General features: G+C 47.3%; 1 protein-coding gene across 1 annotated transcript; it reads left to right on the top strand.

Annotated features, from left to right (window-relative positions):
- Positions 1 to 9,687: 9,687 nt before the first annotated feature.
- On the top strand, positions 9,688 to 14,394 carry LOC311328196 (receptor activity-modifying protein 1-like; the record flags this gene model as incomplete). Its single annotated transcript, XM_084462204.1, has 3 exons — positions 9,688 to 9,700; positions 10,054 to 10,192; positions 14,139 to 14,394. The coding sequence occupies 3 exons, from the start codon at positions 9,688 to 9,690 to the stop codon at positions 14,392 to 14,394; spliced, it is 408 nt and encodes a 135-aa protein (XP_084318330.1).
- Between the last annotated feature and the right edge of the window lie 4,396 nt (positions 14,395 to 18,790).

Below are 18,790 nucleotides of genomic sequence, written 5' to 3'. Positions count from 1 at the left end.
TGCAGAAGTGCAATCGAATGCAGAAGTGCTCCAGAGGCTATCGGAGCTAGCACTAGCACTAGAAACATCACCATCGGCGAGGAAGCTAGCACCAGCAGGCAGTTGCAGTTTGATGTTGTGATGTTGGGTATGGCCTAGTGCTCGGTCATAAAGTCATATTGACATGCTCGTGGTGTCTAGATGAAGTTTGATGCGTTGTACATATTGAATTGTCATACGAATTTCTTATTAGCATACTGTTCACAACTGGTATTCTTTGTAAATAGATGGGACGGGACGGCAGAACTGTTTGTTTTTTTTCTCACGTCAAAATGTTGCCCCCCCTACTCTCAGAGGGTAAAATCGCCTATGGCGTGGGGGACGATAAGCTTCTACCATTATATTAGTTTCACTGCTTGAGAAAGTCCAGCATGTTGTGTTGGTCCTGGTTCTGTATGTGAGAAGTTCTTAGCGGTTCGCCCCATCAACTGCTGATTTACAATGTCTTCTAGAAGACTGTGGTTATGGCTGCTGCTGTTCAGCTTTCGATCCTCAATGATGAAGAGGGCAACGACGGTCCAACCCTCCCCCCCCCCCCCCCCCCTAAAGTCACCTTCATCAAACTTCAGTCAATTGAGTTAGTCTGGTCTCTTTCTTTCTCTCTCCCTCCTCTCTCTCTCTCTCTCCCTCACACACACACACATCGAACTGTGTGACAGTGGAACGACTACAGCAGGATGACGAGTGTGAGACTTGAGAAATGTGCGTTGGCGTGCTGAGCTAATGACTAGCGTGGCCTATAGTCCCCTGTTATCAGGCCATTCTCTTAGCATTTACTTATTCACACAGGAGAATCCATTCTCCGCCTCTCCTGTACAGTAAAAGGCAAATTGCTGGTCTAGACCGATGCTATCTAAAGAGCTTAATTAGACATGGATAAATTCTCATTTCCTGCCCATTCTGTGAACTCACCCACCCAGTCCAATCTGAACTGAGGCTGACAAATAATTTGACATTGGTATTCAGGAGTCCTCCTTCGTTCTTTGAGAGCTGCTTAAATGTCAAACTGCAGATGGATACGAATGGGTTCTGCCTGGGATAGCAGGCTGACAAACAGTCAGACAGACAGGCAGGCAGACAGACAGGCAGGCAGACAGACAGACATGCATGTAGATAGACAGACAGACAGGCAGGCAGATAGGCAGGCCCCCTTGACAGACAGATAAATAGGCAGGCAGGCAGGCAGGCAGGCAGACAGACAGACAGACAGACAGACAGACAGACAGACAGACAGACAGACAGGCAGACAGACAGGCAGACAAACAGGGGCACCCTAGATGATGAGTCAGATGGCAGAGATATGAACACATGGCTCGGGATCACAAGGTCCCCGGTTCGATTCCCTGCTCCCGGCGGTTTGCCAAAGTGTCCTTGAGCAACACCTCAGGTGTGGCAGAGTGGCTCAGTACCTAGTACTGTCCCCTCACAGTGACAAGGTCTCTGGGCCTTTCTGTGTGGAGTTTGTTCCCCCGTGTTCACAAGGGTTTCCTCCCAAAGAACCCAATACAAAAAACATGCAGAACCAGGACCTGGGCTGAGAACTTGGACTTGGTCCCCGGGCGCCATGAACAAGCGCTGCCCACTGCTCCCGTGTGCCATGTCACCGTCACTGTGCGTCACTACGTGGGGAGTTTTATAACTAGGCTTATTAACCATTTATTTTGAAGTACTACCCTGTGTGTGTGTGTGTGTGTGTGTGTGTGTGTGTGTGTGTGTGTGTGTGTGTGTGTGTGTGTGTGTGTGTGCTTGCGTGGTGGGAGGGGTGGGGGGACTCAGGAGATATTGGGGGTCAACACCCAATTTCTATTCCAAGCAGACACTCTCACTCTCTCTCTCTCTCTCACACACACACACACACACACACATACACTCACGCACACACACGCACAACTTCCCAAGCGAGCAGGCAGCATAGCATAAATTCTTCTGCAAATTTGCATCGCAAATATGGCTCTTGGTTGGGACTATAGAAGCATGCCAAGTAAACCGATCTGCTTGCTCCTTCTCTCCTCCTCATCCCCTCATCCAGACCCTCTCTCCTTTTCTCCTCCTAATCCCCTCATCCAGACCCTCTCTCCTTTCCTCCTCCTCATCCCCTCATCCAGACCCTCTCTCCTCCTCCTCATCCCCCCATCCAGACCCTCTCTCCTTTCCTCCCCCTCATCCCCTCATCCAGACCATCTCTCCTCCTCATCATCCTCTCATCCAGACCCTCTCTCCTCCTCCTCCTCCTCTCATCCAGGCCCTCTCTCCTTTCCTCCTCCTCATCCCCTCATCCAGGCCCTCTCTCCTTTCCTCCTCCTCATCCCCTCATCCAGACCCTCTCTCCTTTTCTCCTCCTCATCCCCTCATCCAGACCCTCTCTCCTTTTCTCCTCCTCATCCTCTCATCCAGACCCTCTCTCCTTTCCTCCTCCTCATCCCCTCATCCAGACCCTCTCTCCTCCTCCTCATCCCCTCATCCAGACCCTCTCTCCTCCTCCTCATCCCCTCATCCAGACCCTCTCTCCTTTCCTCCTCCTCATCCCCTCATCCAGACCCTCTCTCCTTTCCTCCTCCTCATCCCCTCATCCAGACCCTCTCTCCTCATCCCCTCATCCAGACCCTCTCTCCTCCTCCTCATCCCCTCATCAAGACCCTCTCTCCTCCCCCTCATCCCCTCATCCAGACCCTCTCTCCTCCTCCTCATCCTCTCATCCAGACCCTCTCTCCTTTCCTCCTCCTCATCCCCTCATCCAGACCCTCTCTCCTCCTCCTCATCCCCTCATCCAGACCCTCTCTCCTCCTCCTCATCCCCTCATCCAGACCCTCTCTCCTCCTCCTCATCCCCTCATCCAGGCCCTCTCTCCTTTCCTCCTCCTCATCCCCTCATCCAGACCCTCTCTCCTCCTCCTCCTCATCCCCTCATCCAGACCCTCTCTCCTCCTCCTCATCCCCTCATCCAGACCTTCTCTCCTCCTCCCCTCATCCAGACCCTCTCTCCTCCTCCTCATCCCCTCATCCAGACCTTCTCTCCTCCTCCCCTCATCCAGACCCTCTCTCCTCCTCCTCCTCATCCCCTCATCCAGACCCTCTCTCATCCCCCTCATCCCCTCATCCAGACCCTCTCTCCTCCTCCTCATCCTCTCATCCAGACCCTCTCTCCTTTCCTCCTCCTCATCCCCTCATCCAGACCCTCTCTCCTCCTCCTCATCCCCTCATCCAGACCCTCTCTCCTCCTCCTCATCCTCTCATCCAGACCCTCTCTCCTCCTCCTCATCCCCTCATCCAGGCCCTCTCTCCTTTCCTCCTCCTCATCCCCTCATCCAGACCCTCTCTCCTCCTCCTCCTCATCCCCTCATCCAGACCCTCTCTCCTCCTCCTCATCCTCTCATCCAGACCCTCTCTCCTCCTCCTCATCCCCTCATCCAGGCCCTCTCTCCTTTCCTCCTCCTCATCCCCTCATCCAGACCCTCTCTCCTCCTCCTCCTCATCCCCTCATCCAGACCCTCTCTCCTCCTCCTCATCCCCTCATCCAGACCTTCTCTCCTCCTCCCCTCATCCAGACCCTCTCTCCTCCTCCTCATCCCCTCATCAAGACCTTCTCTCCTCCTCCCCTCATCCAGACCCTCTCTCCTCCTCCTCCTCATCCCCTCATCCAGACCCTCTCTCCTCCTCCTCATCCCCTCATCCAGACCCTCTCTCCTCTTCCTCCGCATCCCCTCATCCAGACCCTCTCTCCTCCTCCTCATCCTCTCATCCAGACCCTCTCTCCTCCTCCTCATCCCCTCATCCAGACCCTCTCTCCTCCTCCTCCCCTCATCCAGACCCTCTCTCCTCCTCCTCATGCAGATCTCTCCTCCTCTTCATCCATATTGGGAGAGTTTGGGGTATAAATCCATCGGGTTCTACACTATTTGTCCAGATGTGGTGCTTGATCAGGTGAAGGTGGGTCATAAGGACACAGCAGATACATGAGACTGTCATGACACACCAATAGACACCAGTCACATGACTCCAAGTCACGTGACTGGCCCCAAACACATGAGACTCGACTTCGACTTGAGCACATTCCCATGGTCGAGAAAATGTATCTGGAAATGCGAGTTCAGAATCCCAAGCATGGCACGTGTCTTGTCTCGAGACGGCCTTGTTGATTGTGCCAAGCTAATGGACAACTTAATTATATTGACATTCATATTTGCTGCAACACAATAGATCGTTCGCCCAATCAATTGAGCTGGAAGCAGACTGAAGGCCCGTCGCAAGACACCCATTAACGACAGCAGGCAGGATTGGAGACAGAACTTATCCCAGCATTTAAATATACACTGTTCTCTAAACTGGTAAATTACTTTTAAGCTAAAATAGCTATTAAGGTTTTACAATGTCTCAAGATGTTTACAAGTAATGTGCTATATCCCCGTACAAGCCAGCTGAGGAGAAATCTCAACTGATCAATAGGCGTATGAGCGGTTTATGCGCCTCTACACGAGGCAACAATAGAAACGTTCAACAACCATCATTTCACAATTTATATGCCCCCATTCATTATCATCGGCTGAATGGATAGTCTTATTCACAGAATCCGTAGGCAGTAGTCACATTTGCAGAAATCACTGATATTTGCAAATGATTGTAGGCCTACATTAAAATGGAAGGCTGACACAGCCACCCCAGCGCATACCGAGATGACAACAAATCCTTCATTCATAAACAGCTCTGTTTCACTCGCAGTCAGAAATGCATAATGGAGCAGCGCGCGGGCAGGGGACGGGGCCCCGCGTGGGAACCGGTAGGGGCCAGACATGCCTCTGTTCAAATGCCTCCGTCCGCAGTACAGGCTACGTCTGACCGGCGGGGAAACTATTTCACCTGTCACTTTATTTTAAGCAACCTAAGCGAAGACCGAATAAGACTCAATAAAACAAGGAATATAGGCCTATTCCCAACACATATTTGCACTGCACAATACAATAGGTAAAATACACAAATAAAAAAAACAGTTGAGCAATCTATAGCCTAGACTACGGTTATAGAAATCATAACCATTTGCTCAAATAAATGACCAAACATAACTAACAAATGTGGCGCGTTTAAGTTTTAGATTGAAATGTTTCAAATCAAATTCGTTCCCAACAACAAATGTCAAGGGGACGACACATATGAAGCCATTAAATAACTTTGATAAACTAGCCTACAATTCCAAGGAGCCTAGCACAACGATTGTTGTTTTATTTAATAAATAAAAAAAGACAGCCAACTCATTCCAACAGCCCCGAGTTAAACGGCCCCAAATGTTTTCCTGACAGCTCCGAGCGTTTGAAAACTCATTTTTTCATACAGACAGAAACAGAAGGACGCAGTCCATCAAACACAGGACTCTGGTGCACAATGCTTTTCCGTGTGGACCTTTAGAAAACGCATGACCAGTCAAGTCTGAATACCAGTTCATTTCAGTTCTATCAGAATGGGCCTATTACTGAAACAATGAATTCGCATGAGTAGGCTATGCTCAAGCATGTCAATATCAAGTTGGAGTACATTCAGAACAAATCTTCGAGGTTGGAAGATTGATGGCTGGTTATTGGCGGTAGCCTGCTACTTTGCACTACAGTAAAATGTGCTGGTGAAGTTTAGAACGCCTTTACGCAAAGTCAGTCAGACAGTCAGCAGAATGACAATCGATCAGCAGAGGTATAAATCAGCGGCCCGTCGTTTCAACCACAGTTTGGTCCTTAATGCAGCAAACGGATCGGTTAGGACTCGGGGGCAGTTAAACGACGCAACCTCCCCAAAACACCTTGCGCAAGAGCGCGCAGTCTTCACTCACTCACCTGATTGTGTTGAGCTCGACCGGATCACAACGAAGGTGATGAGGAGGCATAGAAGACACGAAGAGAACTTCATTTTGTAGGGTTGGTGACTGTAACTCCTGTAACTCACATGTCCAATAAGATATCCCGTTTTCAATTGAACTAAAATGAAACGCCAGGTCTTGATAGTCGCAAAACTGTCTCCTCGGTGAGTCGCCTCCTCCGTGGCTCCGTAACAATTGTGCCTAAGTTTAAGCGATATATCACTTGTTTTGATTTACAGCGACCAATATTTGGACTGTTTTTCACTGCAGATACCCAATGCCATTAGTCTTCTCAGTACCATACTGCCGTTAGGTCGGGGTCTGGAAACACCCTCCGCGCGACTCACACCTCCTACAGCCAGCGGATTGGTCGCGGAACGTTTCTGAGTTGGATAAACACGCCCACATCACTTATCACCTTCCCTCATTGGTTCATTAGACTTGATATAATTATTATTATTAATATACCTGTTTCGGACCACATCCGTAACTTTGGTTACGCCAGTAAAATCACAGTTCCAAGTATAGGCTTTGGACAACACCGTTAAAGAACAATGACTTATTATAAAGTTCCCTCAATCATGTATCTCAAAATGCCCCCTCCCATTCGTAGGCTATGCTCTTGTTAGCCTACAATCATCCATAGTCATAGGCCTACTTTACGTTATAGACCTATATGCAGTCTGACAGCCCACGCGAGATGATGCTCCCAAAGGAGCAAATATATATATATATCAATCCCACAACTTAGTCATCTATATTAAACTATGCACCTATACCCTCTGTCCAAAATAAGCCCATAAATGAGATCTGTGAGTTGCTTTCACCGACGTGATAAAGCAACCTGTTCGTCCATGCAGCTCTTGGAATCAGTTGGCACCAACGGACGCGCAACAAAAGCGCACAGGCAGAACGCACGGCCACGTCACATACTGTAAATATCCACAAGAGGGCCCGGGTAATTGGACTCCATTACGCTTGACTATAGTAGCCGATAATCTCTATTGGACTAATTGGATAAATATGCGATTCAATGCGCTAACAATGGAACCATTAGTCCTGCGCTTCCTCATCTTCGAAAAACGACATACGGGCCAGGTAAGGTCTGGGTGAACTATCATATTAAACAATGCTCCCGTCTAGGCTATAAATAAATACATTAAATGTCAGAGGCATAGACTATCCATAACATACACCAAATGGATACGGTTTGTCCGCTAATGAGCCTATAGCTCAAGTAATATACCCACTAGTTCAGGTGATATCCATGTTCTGTCCTCTGCTGCGATCTAGTGGAATGTGGGAAATATGCGCAGGGAACCAGTCACCCAGCCGACCACACACATACACACACACGACCCCCCATACACACACTCACAAACAAGCACGTACACGCACACACACACACACACACAAGGGTGACAGATTTGTTGATTGCATATTGTTAAAATAAAGTACCGTGTTGATAATAAAATCTAGCCTATATCCATTGAGTAGGCTATTACAGCTGCCACCGCAGCCGCAATAAACGCTGGATGGCAGTAAAGTAATACTTTACTATAGATTGACATGGGACTTTTATTCTTCTTCCAAACTAGACTCCGCACGTGCACTTGGTTGCAGCGCGTGTGCAGTTCCGGGCGAAAGGGGTGTCAGTCGTGGTCAGAAAGGGGTGTCAGTCGTGGTCACCCACTGAGCAAAGTGGGTACACGTCTTTTTTGTCTTTTTCGGACGTCCAAAGACATCCAATTAGGAGCCAGAATGAATGTTTTTTTTTAACGTTCAGATATTGGACCCGTTTTGCACGTCCACAGACGTCTTAGAGGGGTCCAAGCCAGACGTTTGAATATTGAGGGGTCCAGCAGACGTGCAAACGGGGTTCTGGACCGAGGGACGTTATTAAGACATGATCTGAACGTCTCCCTGACGTTGCGTGTTTGCTGGGCAGTCACTGCTTACGAAGCTCCTAAGAAACAACTAATTGCGCTCTGCCTCTGTGGCTATAGCCTACGCAAGGTAAAGTAATCCACTGAATGATTCAGAACGCTTTAATTCGTCACGTTGTCTGCCTAAAGTCATATGAAGAAATGGGTGCGAGTTTGTAATGGCTTTAATGACTTGCTGTCGGGCTGTGACAGGCGTTAAAAAGGGGGGACAAGGAGCTGACTCGGACCAATAGTGATTTGATGCATCAGTCACAGAGAAGTGGAGTCGAAGGGAGGAGCATTACTTATTTTACAGGTCTACATTGCAACGCATAAGGAAGTTGTCCTAAGGCGTCGGTGCAATTTTGGAAGAAATGGCACTGGATTGCACATCGCTACTGAAACTTCTCCTTGTTTTGTTTCTGGCAGGTAAGTTCTTTAATTACAGACACCTAATATCCAGATTTATCCGATTATCGGATAATAATATAATAATAATAATAATATCGGATATAATATGCCATAACTTGTTCAAACCGCCTCCATGGAGCTAACTTGACTTTCAATAAATATATAAATACCTTCCGTTAGGCCTACTGTCAGTTAGTTAAATATGACAGAGCAGGTTGATGGATCAATAAAAGGATGAGGTAACAGAACGACACATCCGGGACATTTTAATAACTTATGTTTTATCAAGTAGCCTAGCCTATCGCGTGAGAACATGATATATCTTGTGACTATAAGGGTTACTGACTAAGATTGATACACTTGTTCAGTCTGCTCAAACACGGCCTAAGGCTGGATGTTGTGTCCAATTCCTGCAGGATGAAAACAGGTGTGCTCTGCACCGAATGACCCCTCTACCCCTGACCGCTACCAGGGAGAACAAGGGTTTTAATATCAAGACAAACCTCCATCACTCATAACAGATTTATATCTTTATATTACAACCACAGCGGTTCTGGGTGTGTGGCTTCCATGCCAGCCAACATGTTATCAGCATTGTGTGTTTTGTTGACGACAGCTTCTGGGATTTAATGCCTTTGGGCTGCCCGGGACACACAGCACTGGGGGCTACCCAGCCGGCTGTTATCTGTCTGGTTCAGACGCGCTCCTACCAGGCCTCCGTAGACATCCATCACAGCCGCCTTCCCAGACCGCCTGACAGCTTCTATTCTCAGACTCTCCTCCAGGAGTGAACCCTCTTGCGCGTTAGAGCTCCAACCCCCTGTAGGAAAACGACCCCTTTAACTCGAGAGGTTGCCTACATGCACGCAAGCACTGTAAACAAGTCCGGTCTTAGGATTTGTCGACCTAGACAGCTGTATACTTACCAGCAGGCCTATGGCTGGGGCCCTCAACAGCAGACCAGGGCCCATATTCATCCGTTCTCTCAGAGGACCAGAGTTTATCTACGGGCAGTTGTTATTTTTGTAGAGACCCCACCTAGCTCAGCACTCCAACTCTGAGATGTTTTATAAACACACAGGCTACTGGGAACGGACCGATGATTGCTTTAGATAATTGGGAGTTGCAGTCTGCAGTTAGATGTTTACCTGTTTACATACAGTGATATAAACTACATACTGTGATATAAACATAAATAGTATCAGTGCTGTTGATAACACTTAACTGTTTTTTTTACCAGCTCCATCTTCCTGTTCTGTTTCCTACTCGTCCTCCACTGACCAATCTAACCCTGACCAATTTATTTTGCAGCCGTTTCTACTGTAGGTTATACGTGACGTGTGTCTGTCCGTCCGTTCGTAGCATATGATTTAGACCAATCGGGGGTAGCCAATACCGTTGCACACCAGCAGAGGGCAGTAGAGATAGCTCATAAATCTACACCGCTTACTTTTAACCGCTGTTTTATCCGCGAATGATTCCCCGAGGTCAGTTCCATTCGAGGACTCGCTGAGAGTAACCCCCAGTCACCTCCATGTGCTTGCTACATTACATTACAGAAGCAGACGCTTTTATCCAAAGCGACTAACAATAATTGCATTTAACAACCCAATGTGCTACTACTTGCCAGAACTCACAAGTGCATCTCCTTTCTAAAACAAGTGACTAAGAGCAGAATCTAGTGCTGAAGGCAAAGTGCAAGAATAGCAATCTAAAATACAATCGGTGCTTAAGAGGGTGAATGGCTGTAGTACTTCTTGAGGAGATGAGTTTTGAGCTACTTCACTGGTTGTATCCGGTCGACCTTTCGCCTTTCTGAAGTGTGTTTCTCTCCGAGCAGCCCGGCGTGTCCCAGAGGTGACCGGCTGTAGCAGCGTCTACTACGAGAGGATCATCACAGAGTTCTGTCTGAGCAAGTTCACTCTGGACATGGAGGCACTGGACCACAGCTTGTGGTGTAGCTGGCCCCTCACACTCGAGTGAGTCACACACACACACACACACACCATGGAGATATTACTAAACAGCAGACACCCACAACAAGAGAGGAGCTATACGGGACATTGTGCTCCTGTTACCGCTTGCACCTGTCTCATGCTGATAAGTGAGAGCTTGCTTTCAATTCAACCTTCGCCACAGCGGAAATCTCATGTACACACAAAACCCACATAGTCAACCATCCCTATAATAAATCTTTAAGATAAGATGAGCTTTTATTATCCCTGAGGGGGGAAGTGTCGTGGACACCATGTGCTGCTGCGTGTTATTAAAATTAAAAAAACAAACATGTGTGACACAGGTACCCATCAGGGCGGCACCATTGGCATATGAAGCATAGGGAATTATCAGGATATTCCCTTGAATTAATATGGGATCTGTAGTATATGTTTATACTGTATTACAGTAATCACATATCTGTATTACTCTCATGTAGTAAGACCTAAAGCCTTTGTCTTTGTCTCTGAGTCAGCCTGACCTAAAGTTCACCTCTGAAAGGGAGTCCAGTCTTGTAACATGACCCTAGGAGGACACAGGACGCTTCTAGGGTCCAGGGGACAGAGCTCAGCGGATGCAAAGACCACTCAGAAGACTAGTCGACCGTTTGTGACCATATCTGTGTTAATGAACATTCTTTGTATGCAAATTTGTTTGTCATGTGATTCCTGGCTTGAAGCCAGTTTAAAAGCTGCGGCCCTTCTGTGTGAATTCAGTACTGCCTAGAGATTCGGCCCGTGTGTTCAATAAATTGTTCATTCGACGGTTTTGGCCTCCTTGAAGTTCTGTTCCACACGAAGATTATGCTTTTGAAATACACTGCAGATCAACTTCAGCCTTTTACACGGCTGGGAAATAGTTGAAAGTGTTTCAATAAGGAGCGAGAGCGTTTGCGCGTGAGCCCAAGACGGCAACGGAAGTCGTCTTTTTTTTTCTGTTTTCATGAGTCAGACTGGCAGTGGCAAGTGTGCAGGGATACCCCCCCCCCCCCCAACCCCCTCTCGCCTTCCCAGACTGCATCTGTCCCTGGTGACCTTGATGGGGGGGAAGCGTGCGACGTGACAGTTCCGACACCTTCGGAGTGACATTTAAACGGTCGTGGCGTTCAGAGTCGACGGGCGTGGACAGATAAGAGCGCGTCCGTAGCCGCGGGCTACGTTTACTGTCGTTTCACCCGACTGTACGTATACTGTACGTATACGCAAATGCTTGTCTTGGCAGAGGCTTATATTTACTGCGTTAGATGTACCCCAGTAATGTCAGCTTCTCATGGGCTTACCGATGTTTACTTGTGCAGCTGTCACCTTAACAAAGACAGAACGATTTCCTGCCATTGCACAACACAGCTGTGTCACCTCGCTCTGTTTGATCTGACTGTGACAGTATCAGAGAAGCAGGGAGAGAGAGAGAGAGAGAGAGGGAGGGAGAGAGAGAGAGAGAGAGAGAGAGGGAGGGAGAGAGGGAGAGAGAGAGAGGGAGGGATAGAGAGAGGGAGAGAGGGAGGGAGAGAGAGGGAGAGGGAGGGAGAGAGAGAGAGAGAGAGAGAGAGTGAGGGATAGAGAGAGGGAGAGAGAGAGAGAGGGAGAGAGAGAGAGAGAGGGAGGGATAGAGAGAGGGAGAGAGAGAGGGAGGGAGAGAAAGAGAGAGAGAGAGAGAGAGATGATTATAAACAGATAAAAAGCATTGTGAAAAACAGAAGAGAGGAGCTATACTTCTGCAGGAAAGAAACATAGTGGTTGATCTGGAAAGACACTGGATGAACTTTGAGTAATCAGATCTCCCCCCCCCCCCCCCTACCAGAGTGCATGGTCTGACCCGTGGGTTCCAGCAGTGGTCTTGTGGACTGTGCCACCTGTTCGTAGGGGCTGCTGGGTGGAACTTTGCCACGAGGACGCTAGTGCAAGATGCCAAGGATAAACGCCAAGGCTAGACCTCAAAAGATTTCTTAATCTTAGGGCTGAATAGTTCTCATGCAGATTGACAGATTACAAGTGGCGGGAAATTATGAGTAGGGAAGTTGGGAAGTGATTTGATGAGTAGGCTAGTAGTTATGGAACTTGGCGTGAGAGCGTTACAGGCGTCTTATGGACGTGTACGAGAGACTATATTTTGAGTAATAATGTATCCTTAGTCACTGTCGTTGAAATATCGTTTCTCAGAAAGAAAGACAAACATCTAGTATTTTAATCGACCTCTGGGAGGGGAAATGTTTTGCAAGTGTGAGTGAAAAGTCCCTTAAACGTAAAGACCCGACAGTACAACTGTGTGTGAGCTTCGACACACCCCCAAAACACATCTTACCCAATCAAAGCACAACCTCTGCATGGTGTCTCTGGCATCTCCCACAGCATTTGAAATCAAGGTGTAATCAAATCCTTTGTATTTGTATCCCTGTAGCACCTCTCTCACAGAGGGCCAGACCACATCCTGCTGAGACCCCACCTAACTGGCCAGACGTCCTGCGTGTCTGAAGGCCATTCGCTTCATTGTTCGAGAAGCTGTAAACGGTGCCAAAAAGACCAGCGCTAACGACCTCCCCAGACATAACTGTTGATTCAGCGAGAGAAAAATGAGAATTATTCTACCACATGACACTGGCTGCATTTTTAACGCTTAAGCATAAAGCCTTCGATTTAGAACATATATTTTCATTGTACCAGCCAAGCACCCCCATGAGGACTATCCGACGCTTTAAAAAGCTTCAATCATTCAAAACACGCCTAGTATTACCAGAGGGCCGAGACACTTTCGAGTGCACTTCTAAATATATCAAACATCCTGGTCATTTGGAGTAGCTGTGATGGTATGGAGCTGTAGTGGGAGGTACACATGCTGGTATGTCTCTCCTTCTCTTCGACCCCCCGCTCCACCCACCTATCCCTAGTTATATTTAACTGTGTTAAGCCCACACTGGTAATTCTATCTGCTGTTTTGCCTTCTGCCACTGCTTTGACCTCGGCATTGGAACTGGACAGGTCACTCTTAAAGGGACACTTTTCAGACGTAAGAGATGTCCTTTCACTGGCCGTTTTTGACCGGATGAATAACGCATTGCTGCTGTGTTTAATCACATTGGAAGTCATCGTTGAATGAACGAGACATGGCGCTATTCTAAATAGTCACTCCTTCTGTGAACCATCACAGTCTTATTTACTTGATAAAGAGTCACACATGCTATTGTAACAAGCTGAATTCACGTGAGCCACTGAGTTATTTCACTTTGTGGCTGTGTTCGAAATGGCAGACTTGCTGCCTACTACATACTCAGTGAGTATGTACTGCGTACTGCCTACTAAATACATAATTACATATGCCATTACCAGCAGACCATTCACACTTAAGTACAGTTAGGTCCATAAATATTTGGACATTAACACAAATTTAATCATTTTGGCCATGGAACAGCTGAGCAGCCAATTGTCCAATTAGTTTTGGTCCCTTAAAAAGGGGGGGTCACTTATACAACGGTTTGTAATTCCTACACCGTTCACCTGATTTGGATGTACCGTAAATACCCTCAAATAAAAGCTGAAAGTCTGCACTTAAAGCACATATTGAATGTTTAGATTCAAATCCATTGTGGTGGTGTAAATAGCCAAATGATGAAAATTGTGTCAATGTCCAAATATGTATGGATCTAACTGTATATTGCTCAGTATCCCAGAATGCATTTCGCAGTAACCTCATACTCAGACATTCTTGCGTATCTCTACAGGAATTTCTCGCGTACACAAAATCCACATAGTGTACTATGCAGTAGGAACTCACTACATACTAAATTTCACGTTATACTTAGTAGGCTATGAATACTAGTAGCCTTCATTAGAAGATGGGATGTAGTCAAAATGGCGTAATAGTTGTTGCTTATTCTATTCTGGGCGTCACAATGTTAATATGTCTATAGAGTGACTGTGCTGTCTCCCCCTGCAGGCCATATGGGGAACTGACCAACTGCACTTACATGGTAGCATGGAAGATGGACTGCTTCTGGCCCAACCAGGCGATCGACCAGCTGTTCACTCAAGTCCACCAGCACTACTTCCACGCCTGCTCGCTGACCGGCCGGCTGCCCCAGGACCCGCCAGCTCCCATCCTGGGGGCCTTCATCTTCCTGCCCGTCCTGGTTACGCTGCTCATAACAGCCCTGGTGGTGTGGAGGAGTAAGCGCAGCAAGGGTGTCCTTTAGACGTCTCCTGCTCAAGGACCTTCTCTGACTAGGAGAGAGAGGGTTGTAATCAAGCAAGGACACTTCTCCTGACATAGTGGTCTTATAGTGTGATAGACATTCACTAGCGGTTTAAGACCTGGGTCAAAATGCTGTTTGAAATCCTTTCAAATATTCTAGCATTTGCTTAGAGTGTACTGTGGGCGGGGTTTTGTATTTTTGGAAAAGATCCATTGTGCCAGACAAGAACAAGAGAGCACAGATAAGTAATTGAAAGCAGGGTTGCACATTTCAAGGAATTTCATCAATGGATAACTGTTAACCTTAACAAACAATAGTCGATTAATTGATAAGAACGTCCCGCGCTGGACTGCGCTTTGCTCACTTAATTTTTGTGTCTTCTTCCGCTGTGTCGTTGAAATTTCCCGGCATCCCAATTATCCTTCGCTACATGGCGTGGCGCCCTCATGTGCAGTCAGACCCTAAATCATGATTACATTTCAACAGCCGTTAACGTTCAGTTCCATTAACAAGCAATTAATCGAGTAACCAAATCTTACTCAAATAAATTATTATCGGCAATTAATCGATAGTCGATTAACTGGTAACATCCCTAATTGAAAGGTTTTCATAGTGCTTCGGTCCAGGTCTGCTAGCGGTATAAGGAAATGGATTCTTTGCTCATAAGCCCACCGTGACAGTATATCTCTGGGCCATGGGGGTCCATCTGCAGGATATCCCCTATAAACACACTCAAAGTTGACAAGAACTATATAAAGTGTGTACACTCTTGTGGATAGCACATTGGCCACTGGAGAATAGTGTAGTGCAATGTAAAGTATACAGTTTATACAAAATGGCCAGAACCACTAGATTCCATTGAATAACAAATGAAGTCCAAAGCTGTGCGTCATATGTACCATACTAATGTGTCAACAAGCCATGATGTTTTCAGTCTGGACTGGTATTACACAGCACACTTCCACTAATCAAATTAATCAGGTCTTTGGCCGGTTTGAATTATTATGAATTATTATTTTTTATTTTCAGCCCTCTCATGGTAGATTTAGCGATCTTGTCTGTTAGAGACAGGGGACAAATTCTTACAGGTTCAAAAGTCTTTATTTAAACAAATTGAATATCCAGTCTTCTTTGATGATGTTACACACTCTGGTACAGTGGGTGGCGACATGCACCTTTATCAATGGTAGTCCGCCAAAACTTAAGAAGAAGAAGTAGGTAGTGAACTTCATGGCACAGATTAAAAACACAAGTTGAAAGTTTGACGTTTAACAAATAAAATTGCTGAATGTTCTGACAGAGAACATTGGGTCAAAATGGTAGTTTATTATTATTATTTATTAATGTGAATTAGGACGCGTCTGGTTTTAGTTCTATGGGTTAGGATTATGCTTTACAATAATTCACTACATGCTTACAATCAGGGGAAAATGTATTAAAATATGCAATAATTAAGATCAGTGTGATGAAATAGCGGCATTAGAAGGTGCCAGAGGTCACCACATTTGGGCTTTTACTTTTTTGTTTTCCGGGGGGGGGGGGGGGGGGGGGGGGCGCATGTCCACAGACACCCCTAGCCAGCTACTTTCCCCACTGGCTGGCTTCTCCATCTCTTTTTGGAAAGCCCACTTTTGCAAAACGCTGTATCCCCCTCACGTTCTCATAGGGGCTGATCCTCGAACCGCCCCTGGTCTTTGATATGTCTCTATACAAAGATGTTCCAAGATTTCTTTGTCAACAATTATATTCTGGACATGAGGGGTATCTGTCCAGGAGGAGGTGGAGGGGTATCTGTCCAAGAGGAGGTGGAGGGGTATCTGTCCAAGAGGAGGCGGAGGGGTATCTGTCCAGGAGGAGGCGGAGGGGTATCTGTCCAAGAGGAGGTGGAGGGGTATCTCTCCAAGAGGAGGCGGAGGGGTATCTGTCCAAGAGGAGGCGGAGGGGTATCTGTCCAGGAGGAGGTGGAGGGGGATCTGTCCAGGAGGAGGCGGAGGGGTATCTGTCCAGGAGGAGGTGGAGGGGTATCTGTCCAGGAGGAGGTGGAGGTGTATCTGTCCAGGAGGAGGTGGAGGGGTATCTGTCCAGGAGGAGGTGGAGGTGTATCTGTCCAGGAGGAGGTGGAGGGGTATCTGTCCAGTATCCCTGCGTGAATGAAGGGCTGGCCAGATTCCTCCTGACCGGTGTAGAGTTACCTGTTTCCGTTCGGGTCAGCCCACACTGGCAGGATGCCTACTACACACACACCCCCCCCCCCCACACACACACACACACGCGCACATGCTACTCAGTCAGCTACACCTGTGTGGAAAACGAATACAAGACATGATGAAGCATTCCCAGCGAGTTAGACGGGGCGGGAGCCTGGCCAGGGTTACGGTCAGAGCGCGAGGTGTGAACTTTTTGTTTCTCGATTTAGAGATGCTAAGCTGTGAGTAGGACGATGCCCCCCCCCCCCCCCGACCCCCCCGTCTCTAGCAGGTTTGCCCCAGAAGAGCAGGAAATAGAAGGAGGCCGGTTTGACTGACAGCTTCCCAGACTACAGCTGACAAAGCCCCGTAGACCCACTCAGCCCCCCCCACCGTAGACCCACTCGCCCACCCCCCCCCCCGTAGACCCACTCAGCCCACCCCACCGTACACCCATCCAGCCCCCCCCCCCCGTAGACCCATTCAGCCCCCCCCCCCGTAGACCCACTCAGGCCCCTACCCCCCCCCCCCCCCCCCTGTAGACCCACTCAGGCCCCTCCCCCCCCGTACACCCACTCAGCCCCCCCCCCACCAACCCACTCAGCCCCCCCCCCCGTAGACCCAAGTGGTCTGTGGCACTCGTGTAAAAGACCAGCTTAGTGAACACAGGATTTGATCATTCATTGTGCTTGGTGTAGTAGTCTGTGTAATGACTATAAAATGCATTCAAGACTTCATTTGTTAGTCTGGGAACGATGGGAGTCGGATGTATCGGTCACCGTATGTGTTGTTTAAGCAAACTGAATTATTAAACGCTTTAGTGTTTGGTGAACATTTAGAATTAAACCGTTGGTATATATAGTCCCGAATGCTCAAACCTTAATTGCCCATCTGGTTATTCTAACAGCAAACACAGCATTTCAGAGCGTTTTAATGGTCTGTAAGCTACCCTGACAGAGCCCTCCAGAGAGACCACAAAACCAAACGCTGATGATAACACGGCGAGGCCCTCAAGGCTGCTCGGATTAAGAAAAAGTGATTTTAAAAACTCATCTTAATGAGGCTGTGTTAATTAGCATCTGCATGAGTGTCCAGGGCAACTATGCACCAAAGAACTGTAATAAAAACATCACAATATATTTTTTCTGTGATACTGTATTGATTTTATGCGTTATGGTATTGATTGAAAAAAAATTGACAAGAAAATACATAGAACAAGACAGGCTAAATATAGATATAAAAAATTCTGGATGGAATTCAGTCATACATTATTCATGTTTTAACTGAATTTAAAATGTCCTTCCATTCCCTCTGCCCTCAGGATCACCTCCAGGGAACGGGGGGGGGGGGGGGGGGGGGGGGAGTCTATTTTCAGCTGCATTTAAAACATTTCTGTAAATTATGAGTTTCAAAATGTACTGTATGGTATCGTATCACAATGTATCATGACGCGCATCGTATCGTGAGGTCCTTGCCGATACCCAGCCCAACGCATCACCTATAAACTTTAAACTATAAACTTTAAACATACATCACCAACTACAAACCAGCCCCCCCATGGGGAGACCACCTGCTGGGAAGAACGAGGGGCCGCAGAGGAGGTGTGAGAAGGCAGGAAACGGAGTTTGAGTGAATTTGAAACATATTGAATTTAACCGAGCAAAACCAATTAAACGGAACACCTGCACGGTCTACGTGGCGGGAATGTAACTCCATCCCAACCCCTCATCCCCAAGACTTCATTTGGAGTGTGAGGGCTCTGCCAGTGATTATATAAAAGCGCATTCCCAAGGAGCAGTTGGCTTTATTTAATTTCATTTTATTTTTGAAGTTGGTACATCTAGCCCCACTCATCCACAATCCTCCTAAACTGTCAATCCTCCAGCAGGCCTCTGGCGGCCATTACCATCGTCTGAGCAGGGTTCGACTTATTAAGAAAGCTCGCCACACACGGGCGCCAAGCTCTGCGGGCAGAAACAAACACTCCAGTCATAAAAGTTAAAACTACTCGTCTTTTGAGATAAAAAAAAGAAGAAAAAACAGATGATAAGTGAAGGAGAGGAAGTGTGTGTAATTGCTTTGGGAGGAAGGGAAAACAGCCATGCTGTGCTTTAAGATAGGATTGAGTTGCAGTAAAAAAAAAAACTACATCTCCCAGTGCTGCTGCTGGCTAACTCTGCAGACATGCTTGGTCTGAAGCCGGTAATCAG

The sequence above is a fragment of the Borostomias antarcticus genome (genome assembly GCF_949987555.1).
Source record: "Borostomias antarcticus genome assembly, contig: scaffold_405, whole genome shotgun sequence".
Lineage (NCBI taxonomy): Eukaryota > Metazoa > Chordata > Actinopteri > Stomiiformes > Stomiidae > Borostomias > Borostomias antarcticus.
This window is presented reverse-complemented; position numbering and strand designations above follow the sequence as displayed.